Consider the following 27,445-nt stretch of genomic DNA (forward strand, 5'->3'; position numbering starts at 1 on the left):
ATAACGTTAGCTCCGTCTTGTTTCCTTGTCTTTGGCTAGACGGAATCTCTGTGTTTAGCTCTTGAATCTGGTCATCATGGAGCATTATTTCTTGCACATGACCACACAGAACATTATTGTTGGCATCTGAAGAATTGTAGACCTTTAACTTCTCTCTTGTAAAATCACTCGGAGCTTCAATGAGATTGTATATTTCGGGCTGGATGCTTGGTCACTTCGTCTTATCCAATATCCATTGGGAGGGTGCTATCACAAATGGAGCTGTCAGATGAACGCCGCTCACTTTAACGTTAATTTTGCTGAATCACTGTGCTTGTCACTGGGTGACGAGCTGTTATAATATGCTGTAAGCATTATGTAAATAATATATATAATATGTAAGTAATATATCTTATTTCTAAGACAACAACAAACTCTGCACCACATGTGATGTCATTCCCTTGCTGTAAATGCTAGCGCTCCCGGTTGCTTTCTGCCACCTCTCTGCGCGCGCATCCTGATTGTTTACAAACATTGTAATTGGTCTATAGCTTAAAGGGGTTAATAATAAAAAAATAATAATAATAAAACTGCTTTTATTCTAGCCAAAATAAAACAAATAAGACTTTCTCCAGACGAAAAAATATTATCTGACATACTGTGAGAATTTCCTTGCTCTGTTAAACATCATTTGGGAAATGTTTAAAAAATTCAAAGGGGGGCTAATAATTGTGCCTTTAACTGTATATGCTTTTATATGCTATATTATAAACTTTGTGTTGAGTTTTTTTAAATTAAAGAGTTCATCAGATCAATATCCATTATTAACTGTTTATTTTAGTATGATAATTACATAAATATACAGATATACAGATGTATTAATTGTAATATGTATTAAATGTATAATGTCACTGCCACTGACATCAATAGTAGGAACAAAAAAAGCAAGTTCATGTCTTTTTATTTATGTTATTCAGATAACTTTGTGATAATGGGTAAATGATGACTGAATTTCCATTTCTGGGTGAACTATCCCTTTAAGGACCACAGTGCGGCCCCTAAATCATTTCACACCTCTTGTCTGTAAACCATACGAGTTTCTTCTAGTATTCTTCTTGGTTTAAACTGACATTTAGAATTGAATTAATACATAACTTGTGACACCATTGAGCTCATGGCTGAGATCTTTCAGATAACATTATAAATGCTCTTATATCTATTTATACGTGTGTCTCTGTTGATGCAGGAGTCAAAAGCGACACTTCTGTTTTGTGGGAACTGCAGTCTCTGATCTGCTCCACCAGCACCATCATCTGCTCCATCACCACAGGAGCCCGCAGGAGGCGTCACATTCAGAGCCCAGAGGTCAAAACTTCGTGCCCAGGTAGGAATGCAATCAAAACGGTGTTAATCGTGTTAACATGAAGGAACGGGTGTGACGTGATCGTGCTTTCCTCAGGGTCACCTCTATAATGACGGCAGATTTAGTGATGAACTGTGTTATTAGATTGAATGTATTTCTTAGCCGGGAAGGTTTTGGATTTCTGCACACATGCCATTAGCAGTAAATAAACTCTGAAATTGTAAAATTAAGAGATACATTATGGTTATGAGACATAGGATAATCTAATAATATGCTTAAGTTCATTATGAATAGTCAGCGCTGAAGTCATTACTGCATTTCTGTAGATGACAAATAAAATGGACGTCAACATTTAGATTAAAAGTCCACTATGTGTAGTGGAAAGTGTCACTGCATTTCATGTTTTACCTTTTTTTTGTGCACTTCACCCAAATTACACACACCAAATGTGATATCTGGAAGGGACCTTCTACAGTATTTGCTTTTAATGACCCTACAAGTTGAATTAACCCTCCTCCTGTTGACCTAAGGGTAAAAAAAACATGTTAACATCACAAAATAAAAATGTTAATTATTATAAGTTTGATGCAGTTTTCTTAATTGGTCTCAACATTTGAAAAAAAATTAACTGCACACACACTAGCTGTGTCTCATTTCAGAGGCTGCATCCTCTGAAGGATGCAGGCTTCATAGGTGAGTCCTTTGAAGTCCACGCAGGCTGAATTGAGCGTTTTGAAATGAGATGATCTAGCCTACGGACCTTGTCACCAGGCAACCGTGACAGCTGCTAATAATAAAATTTGTTATGACTTTTTTTCAAAGTGATTTGAAAACTTATTGTAAGTGATCTGAAGGCAAAACAAGGTATACTGAAGCTGTAAATATATTTCCTTTGATCCATACATGTACACAAAAATGTAAACGTGTATAAAATCACTCTTCAGGGCTCGAAATTGCGACCATTTTGGTCGCATATGCGCCCGAAAATTAATCTATGCGACCTCATAATATATTTTGGCGCATTAGTGCGACTGCAGATAATGGTTGTAGTGCGACCTGTTTTGATTTTTTGTAAAAACGTGCTGAATCGCTCTTCCCTGCCGCTATATTGGTTCATATTAGATTACAATCACTCAAGGTATTCTGCTGTCAGATGACAGGGAAGGAGCTTTTATGACCACGGGAAATGCAAATGGCTGAAGAGTAAAAACTTAAAGCACACAGGTTTGAAAACTCCACCTAAAGTTGAGGCGCAGATGAAAGCGATCATGACACGTCACGTGGTGGATATTGATCCGCCAGCTGAGATCAATCGAGTACGCGCTTCTTGGAGAAGGTGCCCGAATCTCCATGCGTTGCATTCACTGCGTGTTCAGCGCAAATGTCTGCTAAAAGTCAAATCTAATACTGTACATATTATCACCAAAGAAGCTCGCCTTTACTAAGTTTACACTGAAACTGCGGCTCATAACAAAGACCGGTATTGCGCCGATGGTTAGCGCAAGAATCCTGCTCTGCCTGCTCATAAATTGGGTCGGCTGACTCGCCAGCTTTTCCACTAACACAGAAAAATGAAGATCAGCTCAGACTGAACCTTTAAATTGACGCAAACTGAAACCAAAACTTTTAAAGAGTGATAGAAGTTAGACTTTACTTACTTTATTTTGTCAATTCTTTCTTAAGGTGTATATTATTTTTTTATTTATTTACTGATGACTGATTTGCAGCTTTCATCATTGAATTGAATGATTTATTATAATCTTTTGTTTGTTTTGTAGCAGAAATATTATTTATTAAATTGACATGCATATAAAAACAGCAGTACAAAATAAATATTTCTTACTGCAATGCTTCATTTTTGTTTGATGCAAACTATACAATTATTTTTCATAAAGCAACAGACTTTTTATAGCAGATAACCTACATTCATGCACATTCAAGGCAGTATCATAATGAGAAATGGAATTCATTGTTACTATTAATGTCATTTTTTATCATCATTAATATTCTATGGCCTAATTATTAGACATTCATTTTGGAATTATTGCACACAAATATCAATGTCTTTGCAGCATTAGTTAGATAGTTGTTTCTGGTTTTTGTCAGTCCTATTAATGTTGTTTTAAAATACAATAAATCCCTTAAAAAACAATTTGCAGCGGTGCTCATTCATTTTTGGTGGGTGCTCCTAAAAATTTTTTGGTGCTCCTAAATATTTAAAGTTGGGAGCACCGGTGCTACCAAGTAAAAAAGTTAATTTCGAGCCCTGCTCTTTAGTAAGACATGTCATGCTCTTTTTTTTTTAACATGTGTTTAGATACCCACGTAAAATAAACTTAATTCATACATTTAAACTGGAGTTTTCTTTTAAAAACGTCCTGCTGTTATCAGCGTGCAATGAATATTGGGACGTTCGAGGCTGCCAAGAATCCACTGGTTCCACGCATTCTGAGGCTGCGTTTGAAGGAGCCTTCGAATTTTTTAAAAATTAAACAGCCTTTGTCGCGCCGCGATGACACAGCGCACTTCGAATGCATCCTTCAGAGAATGCAGCCTGTGAAATGAGACACAGCAACTGTAAACAAATTATATGACAACAAATGTTTTTGCTTGACTTTTAATCAGGTCAAACAAATGATGTTTGTATCATGTAGAAGTTAACGTCTTATTTTTAGTCAGTTTGATGATGTAAGGTAAGATGACGGCAAAAGTTCATATTAAATAGCAATAGATTTTTGTAGTACATCATAGATGTAAATTTTGACTCGTTGGCTATAAAACCATTTATACACCACAAAAACTGCACACACTGCACACACGCACACACACACACTTGTACAGCTATCTTTGTATTGATATATTGTCATATTGTACAAACTGTAAATTCAATCCCCCTACCCCAACCCTACCTCTAAGCCCAATCCTCACAGGAAACAATCTGCATTTTTACATTTTCAAAAAGTGATTTATGAGCCGTTTTCCTCATGAGGACCAAAAATGTGCCCCCACGAGGACAAAATTGTGTTACTTTTATTCTTGTGGGAACATTTGGTTTATTATTGTTATCCATCCATCCGTCTATTCATCTGTCTATAGTTCTATCCATTTGTCTATAGTTCTGTATACATCTAACATCTATCCATCCATCCCTTTATCCATCCATCCATTCATCCATCCATCCATCCATCCATCCATCCATCCATCCATCCGTCTATTGTTCTATCCATTTGTCTATAGTTCTGTATATCCATCCATCCATCCATCTATACTTCTATCCATCTGTCTATAGTTCTGTATATATAAATCCATCTATTCATCCATTTATCCATCCATCCATCCATCCATTCATCCGTCTATAGTTCTGTCCATCTGTCTATAGTTCTGTATACATCCATTTATCCATCCATCCATCCATCTATAGTTCTCTCCATCTGTCCATAGTTCTGTATACATCCATTTATCCATTCATCCATCCATCCATCCATCCATCAATCCATACATCCATCTATAGTTCTATCCATCTGTCTATAGTTCTGTATATCCATACATCCATCTATCCATCCGTCTGTCTATAGTTCTCTCCATCTGTCTATAGTTCTGTATATCCATCCATCCATCCATCTATAGTTCTCTCCATCTGTCTATAGTTCTGTATATCCATCCATCCATCTATCCATCCGTCTGTCTATAGTTCTATCCATCTGTCTATAGTTCTGTATCCATCCATCCATCCATCTATAGTTCATTTCATCTGTCTATAGTTCTGTATCCATCCATCCATCCATCCATCCATCCATCCATCCATCTGTCTATGGTTCTATCCACCTGTCTATAGTTCTATATCCATCCATACATCTACAGTTCTATCCATCTGTCTATAGTTCTGTATCCATCCCTCCATCCATCCATCCGTCTATAGTTCTACCCATCTGTCTATAGTTTTGTATTCATCCATCCATCTGTCTATCCGTCTATGTGTCTATATATCTGTCTGTCTGTCTATCTATATGTCTGTCTGTCTGTCTGTCTGCCCATCCATCCATCCATCCATCCATCATCTCATGTAATGTGTGAAGGCTGCTGTGTTTGGGCAGTTTCTGAGCCTCACACCTCTCTCTCTGATCTGAGGTTGTAGAAGCTGCTCTTTCCCACAGACCCCCTACTTCAGGTGTCGTGTCTCTTCTCAAGTCCTGACTGAAATCCTCCTAGGTGCCAAATCGCACCTCTCAGAGCACATATATACACCAGAAACCCAGTCAAACACAACCTCATTCAGCTCTACAGCCATGGACGCCTCCACGTTTTCTCTTCAGCTTCAAAACTGCAGCTTTTTTCTTCCGGACTCTCAAAACCAGAGCTTTGCTGTATCAGATGCTGGTTATTACAGCGCCACTGGTAGCCTTTCTCCAACCTCCTCCATCGATTCCTGCAGTTTTTCTCCACCAGCTTACTCTTTGCTGCCTCAGATCTTCCCAAAAAGCATCCAAAAGACAGATGTCCAGCCGCCGAAGAGAACCGGACGTCCCAAATCGAAGTTTCCTGGAGTTAAACGGCAGACTGCAAGCGAGCGGGAGAAGTTGAGGATGAGGGATCTCACCAAAGCTCTTCATCACCTCAGGACCTTCCTGCCTGCGTCTGTGGCTCCCGTGGGAAAAACGCTGACCAAGATTGAGACGCTGCGGCTCGCCATACAGTACATCTCCTGTTTATCTGATCAGCTCGGATGCGGTGAAGATGTGGAGATTTGTGAAGCGCAGGACGAGGTTATCAGCACATCAGCAAGCGTGTTTGACAACTTCAGTTCAGCTTCTTCGGCTTCTCAAAGTTTACCAGCTCAGCAGTTCATGTCTATGAGCTGTTATCAGGTGTGTACATGCAACTTTTTTGTTGTTATTATTGGACTATTTTTAACAGTTATATTATTATTATTATTATTATTATTATTATTATTATTATTATTATTATTATTATTATTAATATTGTTGCTGTTGTTGTTGTTATTATTGTCAGGTGTGTACATGCTAATTTTTAATTATTTGGTTATTTTAAACAGTTATGTTATTATTATTATCAGGTGTACACATGTTATTTTGATACTATTGTACTATTTTATACATTTTTTTGATATTATTATTACTATTGTTGTTGTTGTAGTTATTGTTATCAGGTGTGTACATGCTACTTTTTGTTATTGTTTGACTATTTTAAACAGTTATAATATTATTCATATTATTATTATAATTATTATTATTATTATTATTATTATTATTATAATCAGGTGTGTACTTCCTACTTTTTTACTATTTGATTATTTTAAACAGTTATATTATTATTACTATTATTAACAACACTGCTTTTTGTGGGATAGTTAAATATGTATAAATAAGGTTGGTTATGTTTCTGTGGTTTCGTTGGAAACTAGCTAAATAAAAATATTCTGGTTAGCATTTTTTTTTTATTTAAATTGTAACTTTCTGGTGTTAGCTTTAGTTTACTATTATAACAAAGGTTGTTGTGCTGTGTTTATGAGTTTTAATAATAAAAATAAATATAATATAATAATAATAATAATAATAGTAATAACAATACAGATAATAATACATTTTATTCTAATAATAACAACAAATAATAATACATTTTATTATTATTATTATTATTAACAAGGCTTTTTGTATTCACAAATATACTTTAAAAGCAATTTTTATGATATATATATATTTTTTTATTATTTTATATTACCTTTATTTTACCAGGAAAGACATATTGAGATTAAAAATCTCTTTTACAGGAGCGTCCTGGCCAAGATTAGGCAGTATACATGTCACATGGGCCTAACAGACAACAAACAAAAAACAATTAACAGTTAACATGAATCACACATTGACAAACAAACTATTCAAAACATCTACAAGCCTGTGTTCAATTTCTAAATCATTTATACCCTTTTTTAAAAGCATTTAGTGAAATCAATTATATAAACTGCAACTTTGTTTGCAGATTATTCCATGCAATTGGTGCTACGTACTTAAAGGCTATTTTCCCCATCTCAGTCCACACTTTAGGAACAGACAGTAAATAAATACCCTGTGACCGAAGGCCATAGCTAAGGACAGTTTTTTTTACAAATGTAATTCTGGAGATATGACGGGAGTAAACCCAATCTAGATTTGTAAACAAAGATATGCCAATGCTTGAGCCTACAAATTTACAAAGCAGACCAACCTACTCTAGTATACAACCCCATAATGATGAGCAAGGGATTTAACATTAGTTATAAATCTTAGTGCACCATGGTAAACAGTATCCAATGCATGCAGACTCTGAGACAAAGCATGCATATCGATACTGTAACATCACCGTAGTCTAATATCGACATAATTTTCTTCAATAATTTAACAGTACCATCAGTTTACACGTTTTTACATTTAAAAGCGATTCTTAACCTGATATTTTATAGCACTGATGTAATCATTTTATCTTAATTTTTTTTTCCAGACTCAGAATCCAGTTCAAGGTGATTTCCATTCATTCCCAGCTCAAGACGTCTGGTTTTCCCAGCAGCACAATTTTTTCCATGGACAGTGCTGACCAAAACTGACCTTAATGAAAATATGGGTGCAGTAATTAATTTGTGCAATGCTTGCATGCTAATGGAAATGAAAGACTTTATATATTTTTTGTAAATATATTTGTACAGCTATTTATAATTTTATATGTTTAAAATGATATCAGTATTTATACTTGCTACATCTTTCCGGCAAATAAAGACATGAAGACATCACTTTTGTGATCTTATTTTATTTTATTTTATTGTTTTTACTTATTTACTTAGTTTATATACAAACTATTTCATGTTATGAACTTGGAAACAACACTCATCATTCAGTTAAAGGGATAGTTCACCCAAAAAAGCAAAGTTGAAACCATTGAATAGAGCCTTTTCACATTTCCGGGTTTCTCAGCAGCAGAAGTCATCATAGTTGGGTAAATGTAGAGCGCAGTCAATCTGAGTGTTCAACAAATACGTTTTTTACAATCATATTTGCTGAAATAATGAAGAAAAAAACTCCACAATGGTGTTACCAGGAATTTCAGAGAAAGAAAAAAAATAGCATGAGACTGATAACGGCAGCCAGAAGAGAGAACAACGTCAAATTTATTGTCCTGCCCCATACACTGCATTGCAAAGGCTTTCGCTAATTTATTTTTTGTAATTTGATGCAAAGATTATATAATACATATGTAAATACATATAAATATGCAAACATTTTTAAAAAATCTAAATATTAAAAACTTTCAAGATTTAAGATGCTGATGACCATGAAATGCATCGTAAGACTCTTGTGAAAGGGTCCTTTGGTACATTGAAAAAAGAAAGATTGGTAAACATTTGGTAACCAAAAAGTTGATGGTTTCAAATGATTTCCATAGTAGGGAAAACAAGTCTGTAGAAGTCAATATGGACCCACAAGGTTTTTTTTTACCAGTGTTCTTATAATATCTTATTTTATGTTCAACAGAAGAAAGAAACTGATATATGTTTAAAACAAGTGGAGAATATCTAAATTGTTAATAAATCGAAATGAATATTAAGGTAATCAGGCAATTCATACTTTATTTACAAAAACTTATAACCCAAAAAAGAAAGAAAGAAAGAAAGAAAAAAAAGTCTTAAACTTGTCAAGGCTGTGTATTAAAGGTAATAACATTGTAAAGCTTTATAAGATCTCAAAGTATCATCAGAAACCTACCTTTGCCTGCATGAGTTTTTTTTGGTCACACTTTAAAATAAGGTTTTGTTAAATTATGTTTATGTATTTACTACCATGATCTAATAATGAGCAATGCATGTACAGCATTTATTAGTTATAGTTCAACATTTACCAATGCATTATTAAAATCCAAATTCACGTTTGTTAACATTAGTAAATGCACCGTAAGTTAACATATAACTAATACTAAACTACTGTACTTTCATTAACTATTGTTAACAAACATTAACAAATACTGTAATAAATGTATTGTTCATAGTATGTTCATGTTAGTAAATGTATTAACGGATACAACCTTATTGTAAAGTGTTACCATTTTGTTTGTTTGTTGTTTTTCACTCTTAAACTGTGGTGACACTTTAAAATAATGGTCCATTAGTTAATGTATTTGCATGAACAAGCTATTAATATTTATTACTGTATTTATTCATGTTTGTTAATGTTCATTTAAGTTAAATAATGTAGTTCATGTTAACTCATGTTGCATTAATTAATGTCAACAAACACAGTTTGGTATTTTAATAACGCATTAGTTAATGTTAAACTATGAGTAATTAATGCTTTACAAGATTATTTATACTTAGTTAATGCTAATTTATACATTAACAAATGGACCATGACTCCATGAAGTGTTATTATTATGAATTATCAGGGACCAAATTTTCAGCTTAAAAACATTTTTAATGTTCTATTGAAAAACAAGGGGAAACCCCTTAGGCTATTTAGATGTAGGTGTGAGTAAACTAGCAGCAAATTTAGGTTTTTGGGGGTGAGCCGTCTCTTTAAGCAGCATCCTAATGAGAGACAGCTGATAGTCATTCCACGCTGTAATCGACACATTTAAGGAAACTCCCCTGCAGAGCGAGCATTAATGTGGGCAGGAGAGTAAACTAACTCTCCAGGTGAGATGCTTTAATACCCCTCAGATTGTAAACACAGCTCTGCAGGACTCTTCTTCTGAAATGCAGGAGTCTGATGCCCTTTTCAGAATTACTACAAAGATTAACTGAAGCATTGTTACAGGTTTTTAGATATGACTTTTCCTATTGTGCGTAGTTGATGCTGCAGTTTATATTATGAGAAAAGGAAAGTGTTTCTAATGCCTTGTGCATCTTTATGGATGGCTTTCTTTTGTATCATTTATTTATTTTTTAGCGGTCGGTTAATACAGTTCAGTTCAATTTAATTCACGTTTATTTCTAAAGTGCTTTTACAACGTAGATTGTGTCAAAGTAGCTTAACATAGAAGTTCTAGTAAATTGAAAGTGTGCTAGTCTAGTTTTCAGAATTGAAGTTCATTTTAGTTACTTTAGTTATTTAATACAAGCAGCAAACATTTGAGCAAAAACGATTGAATTTTACTGAATTTTACACTAAAAGTTGCTACATGCAGGACCTTCAGTGCTTAAATTTCTCCATTCAAACCTATCAAGATTGCAATATTTAATCTTGTGTGCTATTTATGGAAGAAGAAGAAAACACTTTTAACAGAATCCCATAGCTTCCAAATTGTAAACATTTTTAAATTTGCAATATTATGGCACATTTTTGGTGTATGTGGAGCATTTAATCACCTTTTCCTGTTTTAATGAGTTAATTTAAAACAACTGTGGCATTGTTTTATCAAACTTAAATTAATTTAATGGGTTAAAATTCTATAAACAAACTCCTTATAGTGCACTTATTGAAATATATTAATCTGAAAAACAGATTAGATGAAAATTATGTAATATAAAATCATAATTACACATTATAATGTCTGCATAGTAATTAACACAAAAAATGACATTTGTTTTTTGCTCAAACTACTTATTTAAAATGAGCTGAAATAACACAATTCTTGAGTTTTTTGGGGGCAACTGTTTTCAACTCAGGCTCATTCTAAAAACATACCTCTATTTACATGTCTGGAGTCCGTCAAATAGGAGCTACGTTTTTTTTTTCTTGCAGTTTTTGTTCTCGCGTATTTACTACAGGTCAATATGTCTGCTTTTTTAACTCAAATTTCTCTCTCAAGTGCCTTTTGCACCTGTTGTTCTCACGTAAATCCACCAGAGGCCACTGTTTGACTGATTGAATGACTGGCTGACTGATCAACTGACCCACCCTCCTCCTTTCCTAAACCCAACCAATAGTATTTTAAAAAGCTTTGGTTGACCCGAACCACGCACCTTTCTTAACCCAGTGGAGAAATTTAAAAAGCAATTCAGAAAAAGAAAAACCCTTGTCTGATTTTTACCATGTTTTATCACATTCTTATCGTTAGTTACTTCTTTATTTTATTTTTGGGCTTCTGTTTTTGTCTTACCAGCTTTCTGGAAATGTTTTTTATAGGACTCAAACCCTGTAGAGTCCTCTCTGCGTCTCAAGTCCACCGACGTACATGGTAAGCCTCTGGACAAACTGGTAACAGCCAGAAAGCCTTCCATACGAAGGTAAGCTGTCAGCTGGTAAGCGCGAAAAGGAATAACATCATACCATCCCTGGTGTTTATTTAAGAAATGAAATGCAGTCATGCATGTCATGCATACTTTTGGCTTCATAATTCATGATCTCCAGAAATGTATATAGGGCTACATTTCCGGTATGAGTCTATGTTGACTTTGTTTTATGTTCAACTTAAATTTGTAAAAACTAGAAGGTCAACTTGACATGTTGATCCAACTCAAATCCGTTGTGTCGAACCCAGTGTTTTTTTTACAGTGTACACTCAGAAAATTACATTTGCTGTTTGTATATTTGACTTGCAATGAGCTGAAACAACACAATTTTAAGTTTTTTGGGTGGGACAACTTAGTTCTTTTATGCTAACTTAATTCCTTCATGTTGCCACAACACAAATCAATTACAATTTACAGTGTGATTGTTTTTTCCCTGATAAAGGGTTAATATAGGCTTTTTGTAGTTAAATAAATCTGGCCATTGAAAGTGCATATATATATATATATATATATATATATATATATATATATATATATATATATATATATATATATATATATATATATATATATATATATATATATATAGTGCATAATATAATATAAAATATGATATATTGTATGATGGCTTTTTGATTTCCGAATAGCCTTTTTGGATCTATCTAAAATCTCAATATATATTATGTCGCATCTATGCAATATTAATAAAAAATTAATGACTTTATATTTATTGTTTTTACAGCTATTTATATTTGTACAGTTATGATATACCTGTAGATATTAATGAATTGTAAAATTTCCAGCAAATCATGAAAAATACTTTTAAAAAACTTATAACTTTAACTTATACATTACATTTTTATTTTCCACCCACATAACTGAGAAGTGGAGGGACACAAACAATAATATAATTTGTAAATTTTTCTTGAAAAAAAAATATTTTTTTAACTAATTCTGTTGGTTTAATTTGTATCTTAATTTAAATGTATTTTTGTTGATCAGTTATCTTTAAACAAGAATAACGAATAACATTTGCGGTTATGCGCTACAAAACAAGTCTGCTATATGCACCAAAACAAAAATTGCTGTGAGATTGTCTTGGTTTGTTAAATTAAATAATAATCTAGCCTAAATAAAATGAAAGTGTACAGTTTCAGACAAGCCTATTAAACTGTTTTCACTATCAATGACAAATTTAAATAAGCAGGAAATGCTTTTGCAATGTATTCGCTGCACTGAACATGTTCCCAGATTACCTCAGAAAAAAAAAAAACTGTTGGAAGGATGAGAGAACTCATTGTGAGAATGGAGATGTTTGCATATTTGTGCCACTCTGTCAGATAAAATTGCTTAAAACATCTTAATATTTTAGCAGAGATAGTTAAAGTTTGCTTAACTTGGTCTTAAACCGTGACCCACCCATAAGTAAATATGCAGCCTATTTTTGATTACCTGACCAGCGCATTAATGGCAGCACCCACTGATATGTCCTAGATATTATGTGCCTATTGCATCGTGTCACCTACGTGACGGAACTCGTCGTAAAGAACGAGAATAAAATTATACATAATATCAGTTGTCGTGAACTATGTCACATTACACAAGAAGAAACGACTGAGTCTTATCACGACGACCATTTGTCGTTAGTGAATCCCCACGACACCCTACGCCAAGAAAATTGCGCCGAAATCGTGTGATCTTTTTTTTAAAACGAGCTGAAACACAATTTTCAGTTATTGGGGTGGGAAAACGTAATTGTTTTATGCCAACTTAATTCTTTCATGTTGTCCCAACACAAATCGATTACGTAAAACAGAAGTTTTACAGTGTATTTGTTTTTTTTTTCCCCCCAGTAAAGGGTTAAATGTAGGCTTTTTAAAGCTAAGTAAATCTTGTCATCAAAAGCGCACAAAAAATATTAAAGTATGATATATTGTATGATGGCTTTTTGATTTTTAAATGTTTTTGTAGGTCTTAATCTCAATATATATTATGTCGCAGCTATGTGTAACGAGGAGACTGACACGGAGGGATCCATTATGCAGTATTTATTGATCACGATCTCATTCAAATACACAATATGCACAAAGGTGCAAACACACATCAACAGTAGTATTAAAGGTTTCAAGGCTGGCGGCAAACAGACACAGAGTGATTTACCAGGCATGGGTCAAAGGCAGGCAGCGAGTATCAGAGTCAGTGTATCAGGCTTGGGTCGTGGGCAGGCAGCGAGTATCAGAGTCCGTGTATCAGGCTTGGGTCGTGGGCAGGCAGAAGGCGAAGCAGAGTCAGAACCGGGCTGGAGTAATACACGAGAGATCAGGCAGGAAATAACGCTCAGAAATGCTGGCCGAGGCTAAACAAGACTTCACACTGACTGAGTGTTTGAGTGCGGCTTATAAAGGGTACGTGGGTCGTTAACTGGATTCAATTCAGGTGTGTGCACAATCAGTCTAGGTGGATGACGTAATGCTTAGAAATCCGGGGATGGCGGCCTCTGCTGGCCAGCGAGGGGAATGACTGGGACCGAGTCGGTGACACTATGCAATGATAATTGAAAATTATTGACTTCATTATTATTATATTTACAGTTATTTATGTTTGTACATATACATATTAATGAAGTGTTCATTTTCCAGCAAATAAAGCCTTGAAAAATACTTTTTAAAATGTTATATCTTTTTATACATATATATATATATATAAATATATATATATATATATATATATATATATATATATATATATATATATATATATATATATATATATATTTTTTTTTTACTTTTATATACAAATTATTTAATATTATAGCCTTGCTTAATACACCGTAAAGCAGATTTCACAAATAAAATCTAAATAAAGTCTTGCTGTGACTACTTAAAGATAGTAATAGCTCAATAAGTTACACGAGTGACAGCTGTTCTTCAGTGTCCATTTATATGTGCTATAAGAATCTTAAAGGTGATAAGTCTGCAGCTGCTTTCAGACACCATAATAGTGCATCACTTCCTCACCCTCCCTTCCTCCCATTTGTGCATGTCTTGTCTGCTTCCTCTGTTGAGTCCCTAATGGCACAGAAGAATGGACCACATTTAAGTTGTAGTTGCAGATTCGAGCATGCCTGGTAATTCTTTATGTGCTGGTAGATCTTGATCAGGGTTACTGATGCACATTGCTATTGGGTTAATCTTTTTTTTAAAATATGTACAATATTAGTTATTAAATTGCCACAGATTTTTTGAGCGTATCATTGAGTTTATATATGTACTTATGTAAATGTGTTTAAATATACATTCATTCCGTTTTTATTTCAGTAATATTATTAAATAATATGCAACTTTTGGTGTGGATTTTAGATTTTCATCTGGGTTAATGGTGGTCTTTTTTAGAAGTACAGTTGAAATCAGAATTATTAAACCCCCTTTGATTTTTTTTCTTTTTTAAAATGTTTTACAAATTATGTTAACTATGCAAATTAATTATGTTAACAGAGCAAGGAAATTTTCACAGTATGTTTGATTATATTTTTTCTTCTGGAGAAAGTCTTATTTGTTTTATTTTGGCTATAATAAAAGCAGTTTTAAATTATTTTAAAACCATTTTATGGTCAAAATTCTTAGCAATTTTAAGCTTTTTTTTCCCGAATGTCTGCAGAACAAACCATCGTTATACTATAACTTGCCTAATTACCCTAACCTGCCTAGTTATCCTAATTAACCTAGTTAAGCCTTTAAATGTCACTTTAAGCTGTATAGAAGTTTCTTGAAAAATATCTAATTAAATATTATTTACTGTCATCATGGCAAAGTAAAATAAATCAGTTATTAGAGATGGGTTATTAAAACTATTATGTTTAAGGGAAAAAAACAGGGGGGCAAACAATTCTGACCTCAACTGTAGACTAGTTTTTTTAACTTGCAAACCTCAAATGGTTTGAGTTGCCTTAACTTATTGGGTTTTACAGTACTCAGTTAGTTTGATTTCTCTTCATCTATTGGGTTTTACTGTGCTCAAATTGCTTCATTTACTCAAATGCATTAAGTTCACAGTACTCATTAGGATTAGTTTTTGAACTTAAATGATTTGTAGAAATCGGTTTCCTTCAACGGTTTGAGTTACCTTAACTTTTTGGCTTTTACAGTGTAGATATTACAGCAGTTTGCTCTCTGGCGCAACGCAATACTTTTTTGCAATACTCTTTTCCTAGTTTCAGCTTGGCGCAAGAGTCGTTTTGAGGCGTTGCGCCACGCTCTTTAAATAGCAAATGCATTTGCACTCATATGTGCGCCCATAGGCATTTTGGTCTAAAAAGAAAAGCGTTATGAGGCGCATTATTGGCGCGTTGCTATTTTGAGAAACTATAATAGATTTTTCAGTAGACCAAAACAAACCCGGTCTAAACTCCAGCGCAGAGTTGCGCCTGGCTTACACACTGCGTAATACGCACAAGATGTAGAACAATACGCAAATATTTTACATATGAAATAATTTAAATATTAAGGACATATATATATATATATATATATATATATATATATATATATATATATATATATATATATGATATAATAAGAATAGATATAGGATATAAATATAAAGGATTAAAATATTACAAAACATATTATTTTCTAGTTCATAAATATGAAAAACCACTGCTTTGTCTTCTTCATCTCGCAAGGCTTTTTCAGTTCATTCATAACAATTTGGTTTTGTATAATGTTATTATTATTAGCTGTAATATTTATTATATCCATATTTATATTTGTTTTATTAAAAACAAGCTTAGATTTGCCCACCTGCAGGTTTTAGACCATATGGGGCACAGCATGTGTTTTAGGATATAACTCAGGTTTTTAACCACACTTCGTTAATATTGTTCATTTATTCATTTGCTGGAAATTAGAACTGAATTTAGAAATAGTTTTGAAACAAATATTTGCGCTTAACAAACAAAATTAATTATTTATAGGCTAAGTGATGTCTGTGAGTAAAGGTTTCCTTGTCCACGAGAGCGAAAGTGAAAGTAGATTATTTATCTCTCATTCTCACGCGGTAGATGCTCTGTTTAACTGTTTTCTTGCTTGTGAAATGGTCAGTTTTTCCACCTACACTTACTTTACACTTACTTTACGTCATGTAAATTGCAAATGCACTTATGGCGCGACACAAGGCTCTTAAAGGGAATGGGAGATGAGACTCTGATTGGTTTATTTTCACACATTGGTTTATTTTTCATAGGTGTGTATAAACACACCTATAACTCATTAAGAAAATAAACTCGATCTGTGTAAAAAAAAAAAAAAAGGCCTGCCGCCACAGCTGGATAAAATCCTAGAAGAAACACTGAACCCTAATCTTAAAAACTTATTTCTACTCTGCTTTTAACTATAAAAACTTGCGTTGACAAGCAAATATTTATCCTTTTAATTTTTGTACATTTTGAACACATTAAAATAAAACATGGAGAAATTTTATAAATGAATAAAAATAACAAAAACACAGATTTTCTAAAATACAAACTATTAAATAGTTAATGGCAGTTGGATCATAAATGACAGTACAAAATTAAATTAAATTAGTGATGATAAACATAAAATTTTATTTGTTTAATGTTAAATATTTGAAAGCATACACACATATATACATATACACGTTGAGTGACAGTAGGCAAGTCATAAAATACTGCAAAATATATTGGTGAGAAATTTTCTGTGCAATTATTTTTCAAAATTATATTAATCTATAAAATAGTCATGTAAATCTGAAAATATTTAATAGCAAAACTGCTTGGAATGGGCATTCAGGCTGACTGTTGGATCAGCCAGTCCATCACTTGCACTTTGTTTTCAGAAACCCATTTAACGTTGGCTTTGGTTTGCTCGATGGCCTGTTCTATTGCATGTGTGCCCAAACTAACGCCACTCTCTGCAACTTCTTCTTGGAATCGTTGTAACTGCAATTTGTAAAAGAAAAAAAGAGAGAGTAAGGAACAGATAAACACGTGTTATGACAGCTACACTTTTTCAGATAGAAGTGCAGTTGGTGATTGTCTTCAGAAACATGTTTTTGTTGTGCTGGTTGAAAGTCTCTTCACATTCCGATAGTAATAATTAAAGTAAAGGATCTAAATATATTTATATGTGTTTTTATATTTTGGGTTAGGCATAAGACTAAAAAATGTTCATCCAACTAAATATTGTCAATTCCCATAATTCTGATAAGTAGCCCAAACTGTCTGCCATCAAATGTAGATTTGTACAATGACTCATCTCTGTTCACGCAGATCTGCCATTTGTGCATACATCGTGCACGCTCGCCAAATGTTCATGTGTAGACGAAACGATCACAGCGGTAAGATCAAATAATGAATTAAAATCTTGACTCAATATTGGGAGTTACTTTTGCTCACTGGAGGAAGGACGACAACATGGCTGAAGTATTTCTTTTAGATAGTTAATGTTATGTTTTAAAAGTGTTTAGTCACGCAAAGCTGATTTAGATTGTGTTCATTATGAATGGGTTATATGCACAGAAGTGTTGTTCAGTCACTGAAATTTTCCGGGCGAAAGATTGATGTGACCAGTTTTATAAGGTCCTTTTACAGCATCGATAATGTAGATTTTTATTTAGTTCAACAACAAAACATCAGTAATCAGCACTATTCCGCCTAGCCTGCTTTACTAAGGTGAAGTTGGTTTTGTATTCACATTGGTTTATTTTTGAACAATGACAACCTGTGACGCGCTCCCTATATTGTTTACCATGCTACTTTAAATATTGTCTGAAATAGCATGCAAGTACTGTGTGGCTTAGTAATAAGTGTAATTCCTGCACACCGCCGGCCAACCTCTAAGAATACAGTAGTAATCCTTGCATGGATGAAATATGCTACACAACTGAAAACGTGCTAGATATAATACAGTTTTATGTCTAGAATTGTAGTACTATGAAGTAATTTGCCAGTTAAAAAACATGAACTAGTGAGTTGTCTACTGTCATCTTTAAGAATGCATTCGGATGGCAGGGGAGGGATTGTGTTTCAAAGATACTGTATGTTAACCAGTGGTGGAAAGAGTACTGAAAAATCATACTTAAGTAAAGTACCATTACTTGCCTAAAAATGTAGTGCAAGTAGAGTACAATTATCTTTTGTAAATATTACTTAAAGTATTGATAAAAGTAACCCTTTTAAAAAATACTCAAGAGTAGTGAGTATTGCGCTGCAAAAAGCTGATGCATTTACATCTAATTTGTGAATATGTGTAAACGTAACATTCTGTAGTGCATTTAGTTTTTGCCCAGCAGACACACAACGTCATAAGATGTTATTATTAGGTTAGATTTAGGTAATGAAATTAAGGTGACCAAAATTCAATGTCTAGCCAGTGTCTAAGGACAACGTTATTTTGATAGCCAATAACTTCGTCAAATGACGTTGATATTTGGTTGATTTTAGTTTGTGTTAGAAAGTCATCAAAATCCAACGTCGAGCCAACATCTTAAACCAACATATTGACGTTAAATACTGACATTTATTTGTTAGGTATGGCAGCCAAAATCCAGCGTCTGATAGACGTCATAGTGGTAACTATCACACAACGTCAATCTTTAAGCTCATTAGATGTTGATTTTAGGTTGAACGTTGAACATTGACATTGGGCCTGATGTTGAGTTCTGACATCAACCCAATTTTAATTTCCAAACAACATGCAGCGTCCCCATAACATTGGATTACAACGTCAGTTTGATGTCACGTTGACATCTTATGGGTGTTTAAGGCCATTTCGGTCATCATACAGTAAACATCCGTCATCTTCGCATCAGTGACATGCTTCTAAACAGTTTCTGGGTCAATGCATGTAAAGATTTTGGACATCCTCCTTGGGACACTTTTAATGCTTTAAAACAGTTTGCTTCAAGTATAAATCGCCCATGACTTGAGGTAGTTCATTATGATGCGATTTACCTTCTGTTTGCAATTTGGTTGGACAGGAATCAAAGGACTGATATTTCTAATCCCCACAGACAAGAAAAAATAAAGTAGAGACTGCAGGCTGAAGGAAAGCCAGAGGGTAAAAGTACTGATACTGCACTAAAAATGTAGTCCAGGGAAAGTAAAAGTACAGTTATTGTATCTTTAAGTTAAAGTACCTTTAAAACTACTTCGTAAATTACAATTCCTGAGAAAAACTACTCAATTACAGTAATATGAGTATTTGTAATTTGTTACTTCACACCACTGATGTTAACCTGTTAGCACTTTGGCAGATCACCTACTGCACCTTAATTTTTAAGCATTTGTAAAATACTGCAAATGCTTTTGTTTAAAAGTCTAGTCAGATGCTTTTAAAAGAGTAGAAACCAATAGTTTTGCTTTACATTCTAATGCACAATCCAATCAAAGTAAATGTAATTGTTTTTACCAATTTAGGTGGATTGAACATAAAACAATCAAGTTGTCCCCAAAATAATCTCAAGTATTGTGTTAATTCAGCTCATTTTAAATAAGTAGTTTTAACAAGCAAACAAGAGTGTACAGGGTATAAATGCAGCATAAAAGACTTCGTTCAAAACATTTAAAAGTCATTGTATAAAAAAATACATTGATTTTACAAACACAAAGTCATTGTAAAAAATACATTGTATTAATATTTACTTTTTTTTATATATATATATAGCACAAATAGCACAAACCTGTTGCAGTTGAAATTCTGTGGAAAAGGTTTTTACGATGCCCAGGATCAGGACTCTAAATCTACAGAGATCACATAATGGGAAAAAGTGATTATGAGAACTAGTTTTTGCTGAGAGAAAGAAAAGCACCACTTTTATTTATTTATTTTTTCAGCATGACTCATAATTATGTTAATTATGTAAAAATTGTGGTTATAACAACAACAACACTAGTAGTAGTAATAATAATAGCAATAATAATAATAGCAACAACAATAGTAATAATAATAACAACAACAACAACAATAATATGAATAATAATAATTACTCTGTTGTCATAAGTTGCCATTTGGCTCTGAAAAAGTCCCAAGCCAACGGCTGGCCAATTACATTGCTGGCAATATACACAATGGGATAGGTGACGTCCTGCTTCCTGATTAGGTTCGGATCAATCGCGTAATGCAGGTACCTGTGGAAAAGAGATAAAAGGCTGTTAAATTAGCTGAAATTGTCTAACTTTTTTTGTTAAAATAAAATATAAAAACTTAAATATAGTTTTTTTATATTTAAATATAATTTTTTATAACAATTAAAAAAAATTTCTGATTCAATAAATGTAAAAAAAATGTATTGCTGTTATGTGAATGCTGCATTTCAGTGTCACGTTATCTTTCAGAAATCATTTTGCACAATTTTTTCTTGTTTCTAGTCTAAATGTTAAAAGATTCTTAAATCAAGAGGGATTTTCTAGACAAGCAAAAAACAATTGGTTTGCTTTTCGAAATAATACGTTAAAATGATGTGGGTTTTTCCTTAAAACAAGCTAAACGATCTGCCTATGGGGTAAGCAGGAAAAATAGGTCAAAGCGATAACAAGATTACAATGCTTACCACATTGGCAGATTATTTAGCTTGTTTTAAGGAAAAAAATTGAGCATATTATTTCTGAAAACCAAGCCATATTTATGATTTGTCTAGTCCATTTGGGCAAAAACAAGAAAAAAAGGTTTAAGAAAAGCATTTTCTTCCAGTTTATTAGGCTTTTTTGCTGCTTAAGATTGTCCACATTCAAAACAGCTGTCTAACATATTTGTGAAAACAGTAGTGAACATTTATTTTGTTTTTTATTTTTGACGAAAGCAAAACATTTGTAATAGAAATCCTTTGCAGCAAAATGCCCAGATTTGCTCAATAAGCAAATAATCAATCCTATAAAATCACCAATATGCACAGAAGTGTTTTTCAGCCACCAATAAACTCCTGGAGAAAGAGTATTGTGACTATTTTTTATTTCATAAGGTCTCTTTTACAGCATCAATAATTTAATTTAATCAAAATATAGTCAGTTAAACAGACTTAAGCATTCATTTAGTTGTTCAAGTGCAAAACTAAAAGGCAGTTTAAACGTGAGTGCTGTGAGGAGCAGCATTTTCCATTGAAAATACTGTGTTAAAATAAATGTTCATATCTTAAAGACATGATGCAAAACAATGGAATTTAATGCAGTGCTTGTTGTCCGCTCTGAGAAGCACTTTTAATATTACATCTCAATCAGGAAGTTAAGATCATTGATTTTAAACAAATCCAAAAATCTTAAACACGGTGAGCCTGAACTGGCTTATTCAAAATAAAAGTCCTCGTGCATAGAGCCTATAATTGGTAAATTCAGACTGCAGTTTATTTTAAGGCCAAAACTTCATTCATTCGTTCATTCATTTTCCTTTGGCTTAATCCCTTATTTATCAGGGGTTGCCACAGTGGAATGAACCACCAACTTTTCCAGCATATGTTAAATGCAACGGATGCCACGCCAACACGGGGAGAACATGCAAACTCCACACAAAAACACTAACTGACCCAGACAGAACCTGTGACTTTCTTGCTGTGAGGTGACAGTGCTAACCACTGAGCCACCTTGCATGAGTGTTCATGTGTGAAGATGTGGTCTCACCTGTTCAACAGCCAGGGCTCTTTAGTGCAGGACAGACCATACATCAGTTTCTCAGCCTCTGCAGCTACAGTGCTGTTCTTGAACATCGCCCATCCAAAATCCCATTCTTCGACACCGCCAGCAGCAATGGCATTACAGTAGACAACAGTCTTCAGATCTGAAGGAACTCTGGAGTGGAGAAATGAAACTTGCAGTAACTGATCTGAGCCTAAATGAGTCAAAACAAGCTCAAATAAAGTGTGAACTGAACTGAAATCTACTGGACAATATCTGAATAGACAGAACTGAAGGGAACTGCTTTGGATTCTGACTTTAACAAAAGATAACAAAAATTATTAAGCTGAATTCACCATGAAATTGACTTGAACTAAACTGCCATAAACAGAATGAAATAGAGTTAAAGAATTAACAAAAGTTCAGTGGCAGGGCCATGCCTAAACCAATCAGCCTCCCTCCTATACTATTTAGGGGAATCCTCCCTAAACCATTTATCTCAGAGTCTTACTCCCTCCCATTTCCCTCTAAACTTATCCATTTATACTGTACACCCCCCCCCCCCCCATCTCTCTCCACTTCCACATGCAGGGTGCATTGGGGGGTCTTTTAAAGGTTCCACATTCACCTTTGAGATGAAGCCCCCACTCTGAGGCCCCGTTTACACTAGTGTAGAATGAAAATGATCCGCATCCACACTAGCGTTTTACCCAGCATTTCTGAACAGCTCTCCGTTCACACCAAAAAGGCTGAAAACGCACATCACGTGACCACACACACTTCAATAATCATCCATACTTCTCCTTTCAAACTTCATAACTATTCCCTACTTCTCTCAAACAACTTATAATAAAGTTTCACAAGCACTGGTTGTGGTGTGGTCCCTGATAGTCAAAAGAGGTAGAAATAAGTGAACTCAGTTTTGACTGTTATTAAATTGACGTGAATCACTGAATAAACTGAATTCACAAATTAGTGCAATCGTAAAGAAAGCCATGAAATGAATTCAGAGTGGAACTGGATTCAACTGAACATGCGTGATTATAATGAAAAGAACTCTAAAAAAAAGTGAACCAAACTTGATTGAATTGAATTCAGGTTGTTACTAAACTGAAATGAATCACTGAGCTCAACAAGATTAAATCAAATTTGTGCAATGACAAAGAGATGAATTTTACTGGCCTGTACTGAAATCCCATGAACTAAACTCCCAAGAACAGAAAAATAGAGGTAGACATAAGTGAAATGAACTTTTACTCCTATTAAACTGAACTGAATCACTGAACTAAATTAGCAAATTAGCTGAATCAAAAATATATGAATTTGGAGTGGACTTGATTTCAACTAATATGGGAACTGAACTGGCTGTCGTTGAACTAAACCGACTGAACTGAAGAACTGAGCTCAAAAGTAAATTTGTGGAATGATAAAGAGCTGAATTAAACTAGCCTAGACTGAATTCAGAGATGGGCAAAATTGAGCTTTTCAAAGCTTCAAAACAATTGAACCAATTGCTTCACAAAATGATTCGAAACAGTTCAAAACCACATGCTAAATATGTAAATACAAAACAAACATCCATTAGAATTGGCTTTTTCAAATTTATTGCAAACTTTAAATTAAAAATGTAACTTAAAAATCCACTTATATCATCTAATGTCATTAAATTTTAAGTGTTTGCGTACTATACATTGTTATAAATTTTCAAGCATTCATTATTTTATAAGAGACCTTTAGCTAATGTTATTTTAATTTTACATATGTATTAATAAAATGTTTACAAGCTCGTAAACAGATATAAGATGAGGTAAAATCAACGCTATCTCACGGCAGTTTGTAACTCTTTAGTGCCTAATTCATATGAATTTATACAATCTCATTCGTAGAATTTAGTACATTGCCTTTTAATTTAGAGCCATGCCTCCTTTTAAAAATCATATGAATTCGTACGAATAAGCCACTAAACTGACAAAACGTAAAATAGTTACGTTTCTTCATGAGATCAGGCTGTGTAAAATCTATTAAACCTGTTCAGTGATTCACCACTGGGGGGGCTATCTGAGTGAACTTGCATGATTTCTGGTATGCATTTGATATTAGATAAATTAGATGTCCCAAGTGGAGAATTGAAGAAAAAATATTCAAAATAGTAATATCACGATGTTACCTTTTACTGAAATCACAGGACCTTGCCAATTTGATACGCGTACCACACCACTGATTCAAAATAAAGGATTCTTAAAGATTTCAAAGTGTTATAAAGCAGTGCTTCAAAAGACATCAGTAATTCAGAATAAACAGATCGAAATAACTAAAAAAGTAGTTAAAGTATGAAATCAAAATGTACGATGTTTATTTTGTTAGCGCATATTGTTATTCTTTAGGTGAACAATTAAATTGAGCAAGTTAATTCACCGAATAAAATAATCTTTAATCAAAATTCGATCATTTGCTTCTGCATTTGGAGTGGTGGTCCTTCCCTTCAGCAACTGTATAATAACCACACCCCTCTTACCATACATTTACTACAAGGGAATGATGTGCAAAAAGAAAGCACCGCCCCCTGCTTAATATTCAGTTTCAGTTGGAAGCACATCAACATTCTTTAATAAAAGTCTCAGCAACTCAACTCAGTTCTGCTAGTCCTAACATAGTGAAAATCTGGAAAGCATTATTTGAATTTAAAGTTTCATTACTGAATTGAACTAAACATTAGTGTATTCATAATAATGAGGTGAACTGAACTGAATTCAGATTTTAAGATGAGAGAAGAGGTTGTCATACGGGTTGACGTTCGGGTCCTTCATCCATTGTCTGTACCACATGCTGGTGAGCTCTGAACATGCTTTGACTCTAGTTTTGCAGGCCATTGTGATCGCATTCAACTGGTTGTATCTATAAATCGAGGACAAACAAATCAGGCAACATAGCAGTAACCTCAATAAATAACATTACTTATAATATTACCAATATTTTGTGGAAAAATGTCAATTCTCTGTTTACAATATTGTAAAGTGTATACTAGCATCAACATCATACATTTTTTCACTGACGTCCAGTTTTTGTACCAGCAATAACAATAGTAATTTTGTTTTTATGATCATATATACCCCTCTGAACCTATAGATTTAAAGGGATTGTTCACCCAAAAATTTTAATTTGCTCACACTAATGTGGTTCTGATTATGATTATGAGGTTTTTATTTCTGTTGAACACAAAGCAAGATATTCTGAAAAATGTTGTAAATAAAACAGCAATTGACATCCATAGTAAGAACAGAAATATTATAGAAGTGAATGGCTGTTTTTTTAGAAACTCAGAGCATGAGTAAATGATGACCAAATTGTCTTTTTTGGGGGTGAACTATCCCTTTAAATAAGCCTATAATTGTCTCTATGACTATCATTTTAGATACAGACCGAATTTTCACTATTTCCCTAATATTTACTGTACTTGACTTTTTAAATAACTGTATATGCTAATTAGTAGATAACCTAGTGTGGTCATGTGGTCACTATGAATGCTCTGTCAAGTGGTTCCAGACCTTTAGGAGTTGAACACTAAAGAATATATCTTGAAGAAAGCTGAAAACCGGTGACCATTGACTTCCATAGTGGAAAATACAAATACTATGGGGGTCAACCCAGCAGAGACACAATGTCATAAGATGTTAATATTAGGTTATATTTAGGTCACTAGAGACTAAGAACAATGTTATTTTTATGTCCAATAAAGATATGAAGTGATGTTGTTATTGGGGGTTGTGTTGGATAGTGACCAAACATCGAGCACGCATCTTAAACCAGCATCATATTGACATCAAATACTGCCATTTATTCATCAGGTATACCATCGTATTGGTAATGTCCACACAACGTCAAGCTGTAATATTATTAGACGTTGATATTTTGTTGTTTTAGGTTGCATTGGAAATAACCAATATGCAACGTCTGTCTGACGTTGGACATTGACGTCGGCCTGATGTTGGGTTCTCAACCTGATTTGTTCATTTCTAAACAAAATGCAACATCCCCTGACGTTGGGTTACAGCGTCAATCTAACATCACGTTGACATCCTCTGCCTACTGGAAATGATTACAGGTTTCCAACATTTTTCATAATATCTCCTTTTGGATTCAACAAAAAGAAAGAAACTTATAAAGGTTTGAAACCTTTTCAAGTAAAGGTTGAGTAAATCGACAGAATTTAAACATCAGTTTAATTACAGTGAATATTACTTTTAATGCTTATAAAGTTATATAGTATAGTATGTTTAGTATATAGTATATAGTATATTATAGTATGTTTAACAATTTTATTGTCATATACTGTAAAAAAAAAAAAAAAAAAGCTGGGTCCCTCACAATTCCTTCATGTTGTCCCAACTCAAATCGATTAAGGTAACTCAATTGTTTTTACAACATTGAAAATAAAGCAATGTAGTTCTAGAACAACTTGGTTTGTCATGACCTTTATAAAAGTTTTAATTTATAGCCGAAAAGTGTGTGGTGTTAATATATGAATTAAACCATGAGAGAGATAAAAGTGTATTTACTGGTCCATGTGTCTCGTAGGTTTCCGAGTCCAGTTTGATGTGATGACTTTAAAGTAGTGAAAAAGTGGTTCCACCTTTCTCCGCAGGTAAGCCTTGATAAATAATCAAATATTAAGGCATTATGTGTTGAATTGATCATACTCTCTCAATAATGAAATGTACATATTTCATTTAGCTTGTTTTGTCATCAGATACCCTATGTTAAGTCAACTTCTATACCTCCAAAGGTCCACGGACTTCTGTTCGGTCAAACATGAGGAAAAAGTATTCCAGATTTCTAATGGCAGATTCCCACGGTATGTACTCCTTCTCGTTTGAGAGATACTGGGTTGTTCTCAGAGCCATGGTTATGTTGAGAATCTTTGCTCTTTGAATGGTCAGAATCAGACGGTTAATTATTTAACTATTAAAAGCTTGATTTATTAAAAATGTTTCCATCAATAAATTGTCACTGGGGTTAGCTTACCTCGCCAAAGTAAATGCATCATCAATAATCTGACCCCTGTTGAGAACTGGAATAGCCTAAAAAAATCCAAAACAAACACTTTTGTAAAACAAAACAAACATTTTTATGCATTCATACATGTACACTACCTGACAAAAGTCCTATCCAAGTTTTAGGAACAACAAAAAAACAACAACTTGACTTCACCGACTCAGTCCCAGTCTTCCCCTCGCTGGCCAGCAGAGGCCACCATCACCGCACTTCTAAG

General features: G+C 33.7%; 2 protein-coding genes and 1 long non-coding RNA gene across 7 annotated transcripts in view; 2 read left to right on the forward strand and 1 right to left on the reverse strand.

Annotated features, from left to right (window-relative positions):
* The first annotated feature begins 1,276 nt into the window (after positions 1–1,276).
* Positions 1,277–27,445, forward strand: part of LOC137490254 (uncharacterized) — a 68,505-nt gene continuing 42,336 nt past the window's right edge. For 3 of the 4 annotated variants that reach the window (XR_012383183.1, XR_012383180.1, XR_012383181.1), the window contains exons 1-3: positions 1,277–1,363; positions 26,752–26,818; positions 26,960–27,028. This is a non-coding gene — a long non-coding RNA (uncharacterized lncRNA). Of the gene's footprint in view, positions 1,364–26,751; positions 26,819–26,907; positions 27,029–27,445 lie in introns of those variants that run through there. The other variant, XR_011009616.2, reaches the window with a different exon arrangement.
* On the forward strand, positions 5,607–8,122 carry mespaa (mesoderm posterior aa). The gene is given in 2 exon segments (NM_131551.2): positions 5,607–6,207; positions 7,838–8,122. Coding segments are annotated over 2 exon segments (672 nt in total). The 5' UTR covers positions 5,607–5,628; the 3' UTR covers positions 7,931–8,122.
* The window catches only part of anpepla (alanyl (membrane) aminopeptidase-like a), a 30,343-nt gene continuing 20,026 nt past the window's right edge, over positions 17,129–27,445 (reverse strand). For both annotated transcript variants that reach the window (XM_001922952.9, XM_073908116.1), the window contains 8 exons: positions 27,199–27,254; positions 26,952–27,099; positions 26,733–26,824; positions 24,961–25,071; positions 22,183–22,350; positions 20,560–20,700; positions 20,253–20,313; positions 17,129–17,511 (listed from right to left, as the gene is read on the reverse strand). In XM_001922952.9, the coding sequence (XP_001922987.2) occupies positions 17,359–17,511; positions 20,253–20,313; positions 20,560–20,700; positions 22,183–22,350; positions 24,961–25,071; positions 26,733–26,824; positions 26,952–27,099; positions 27,199–27,254 (930 nt within the window). In that variant the 3' untranslated portion in view covers positions 17,129–17,358. The remainder of the gene's footprint in view (positions 17,512–20,252; positions 20,314–20,559; positions 20,701–22,182; positions 22,351–24,960; positions 25,072–26,732; positions 26,825–26,951; positions 27,100–27,198; positions 27,255–27,445) is intronic.

This window comes from Danio rerio, chromosome 7 (assembly GCF_049306965.1).
Source record: "Danio rerio strain Tuebingen ecotype United States chromosome 7, GRCz12tu, whole genome shotgun sequence".
NCBI lineage: Eukaryota > Metazoa > Chordata > Actinopteri > Cypriniformes > Danionidae > Danio > Danio rerio.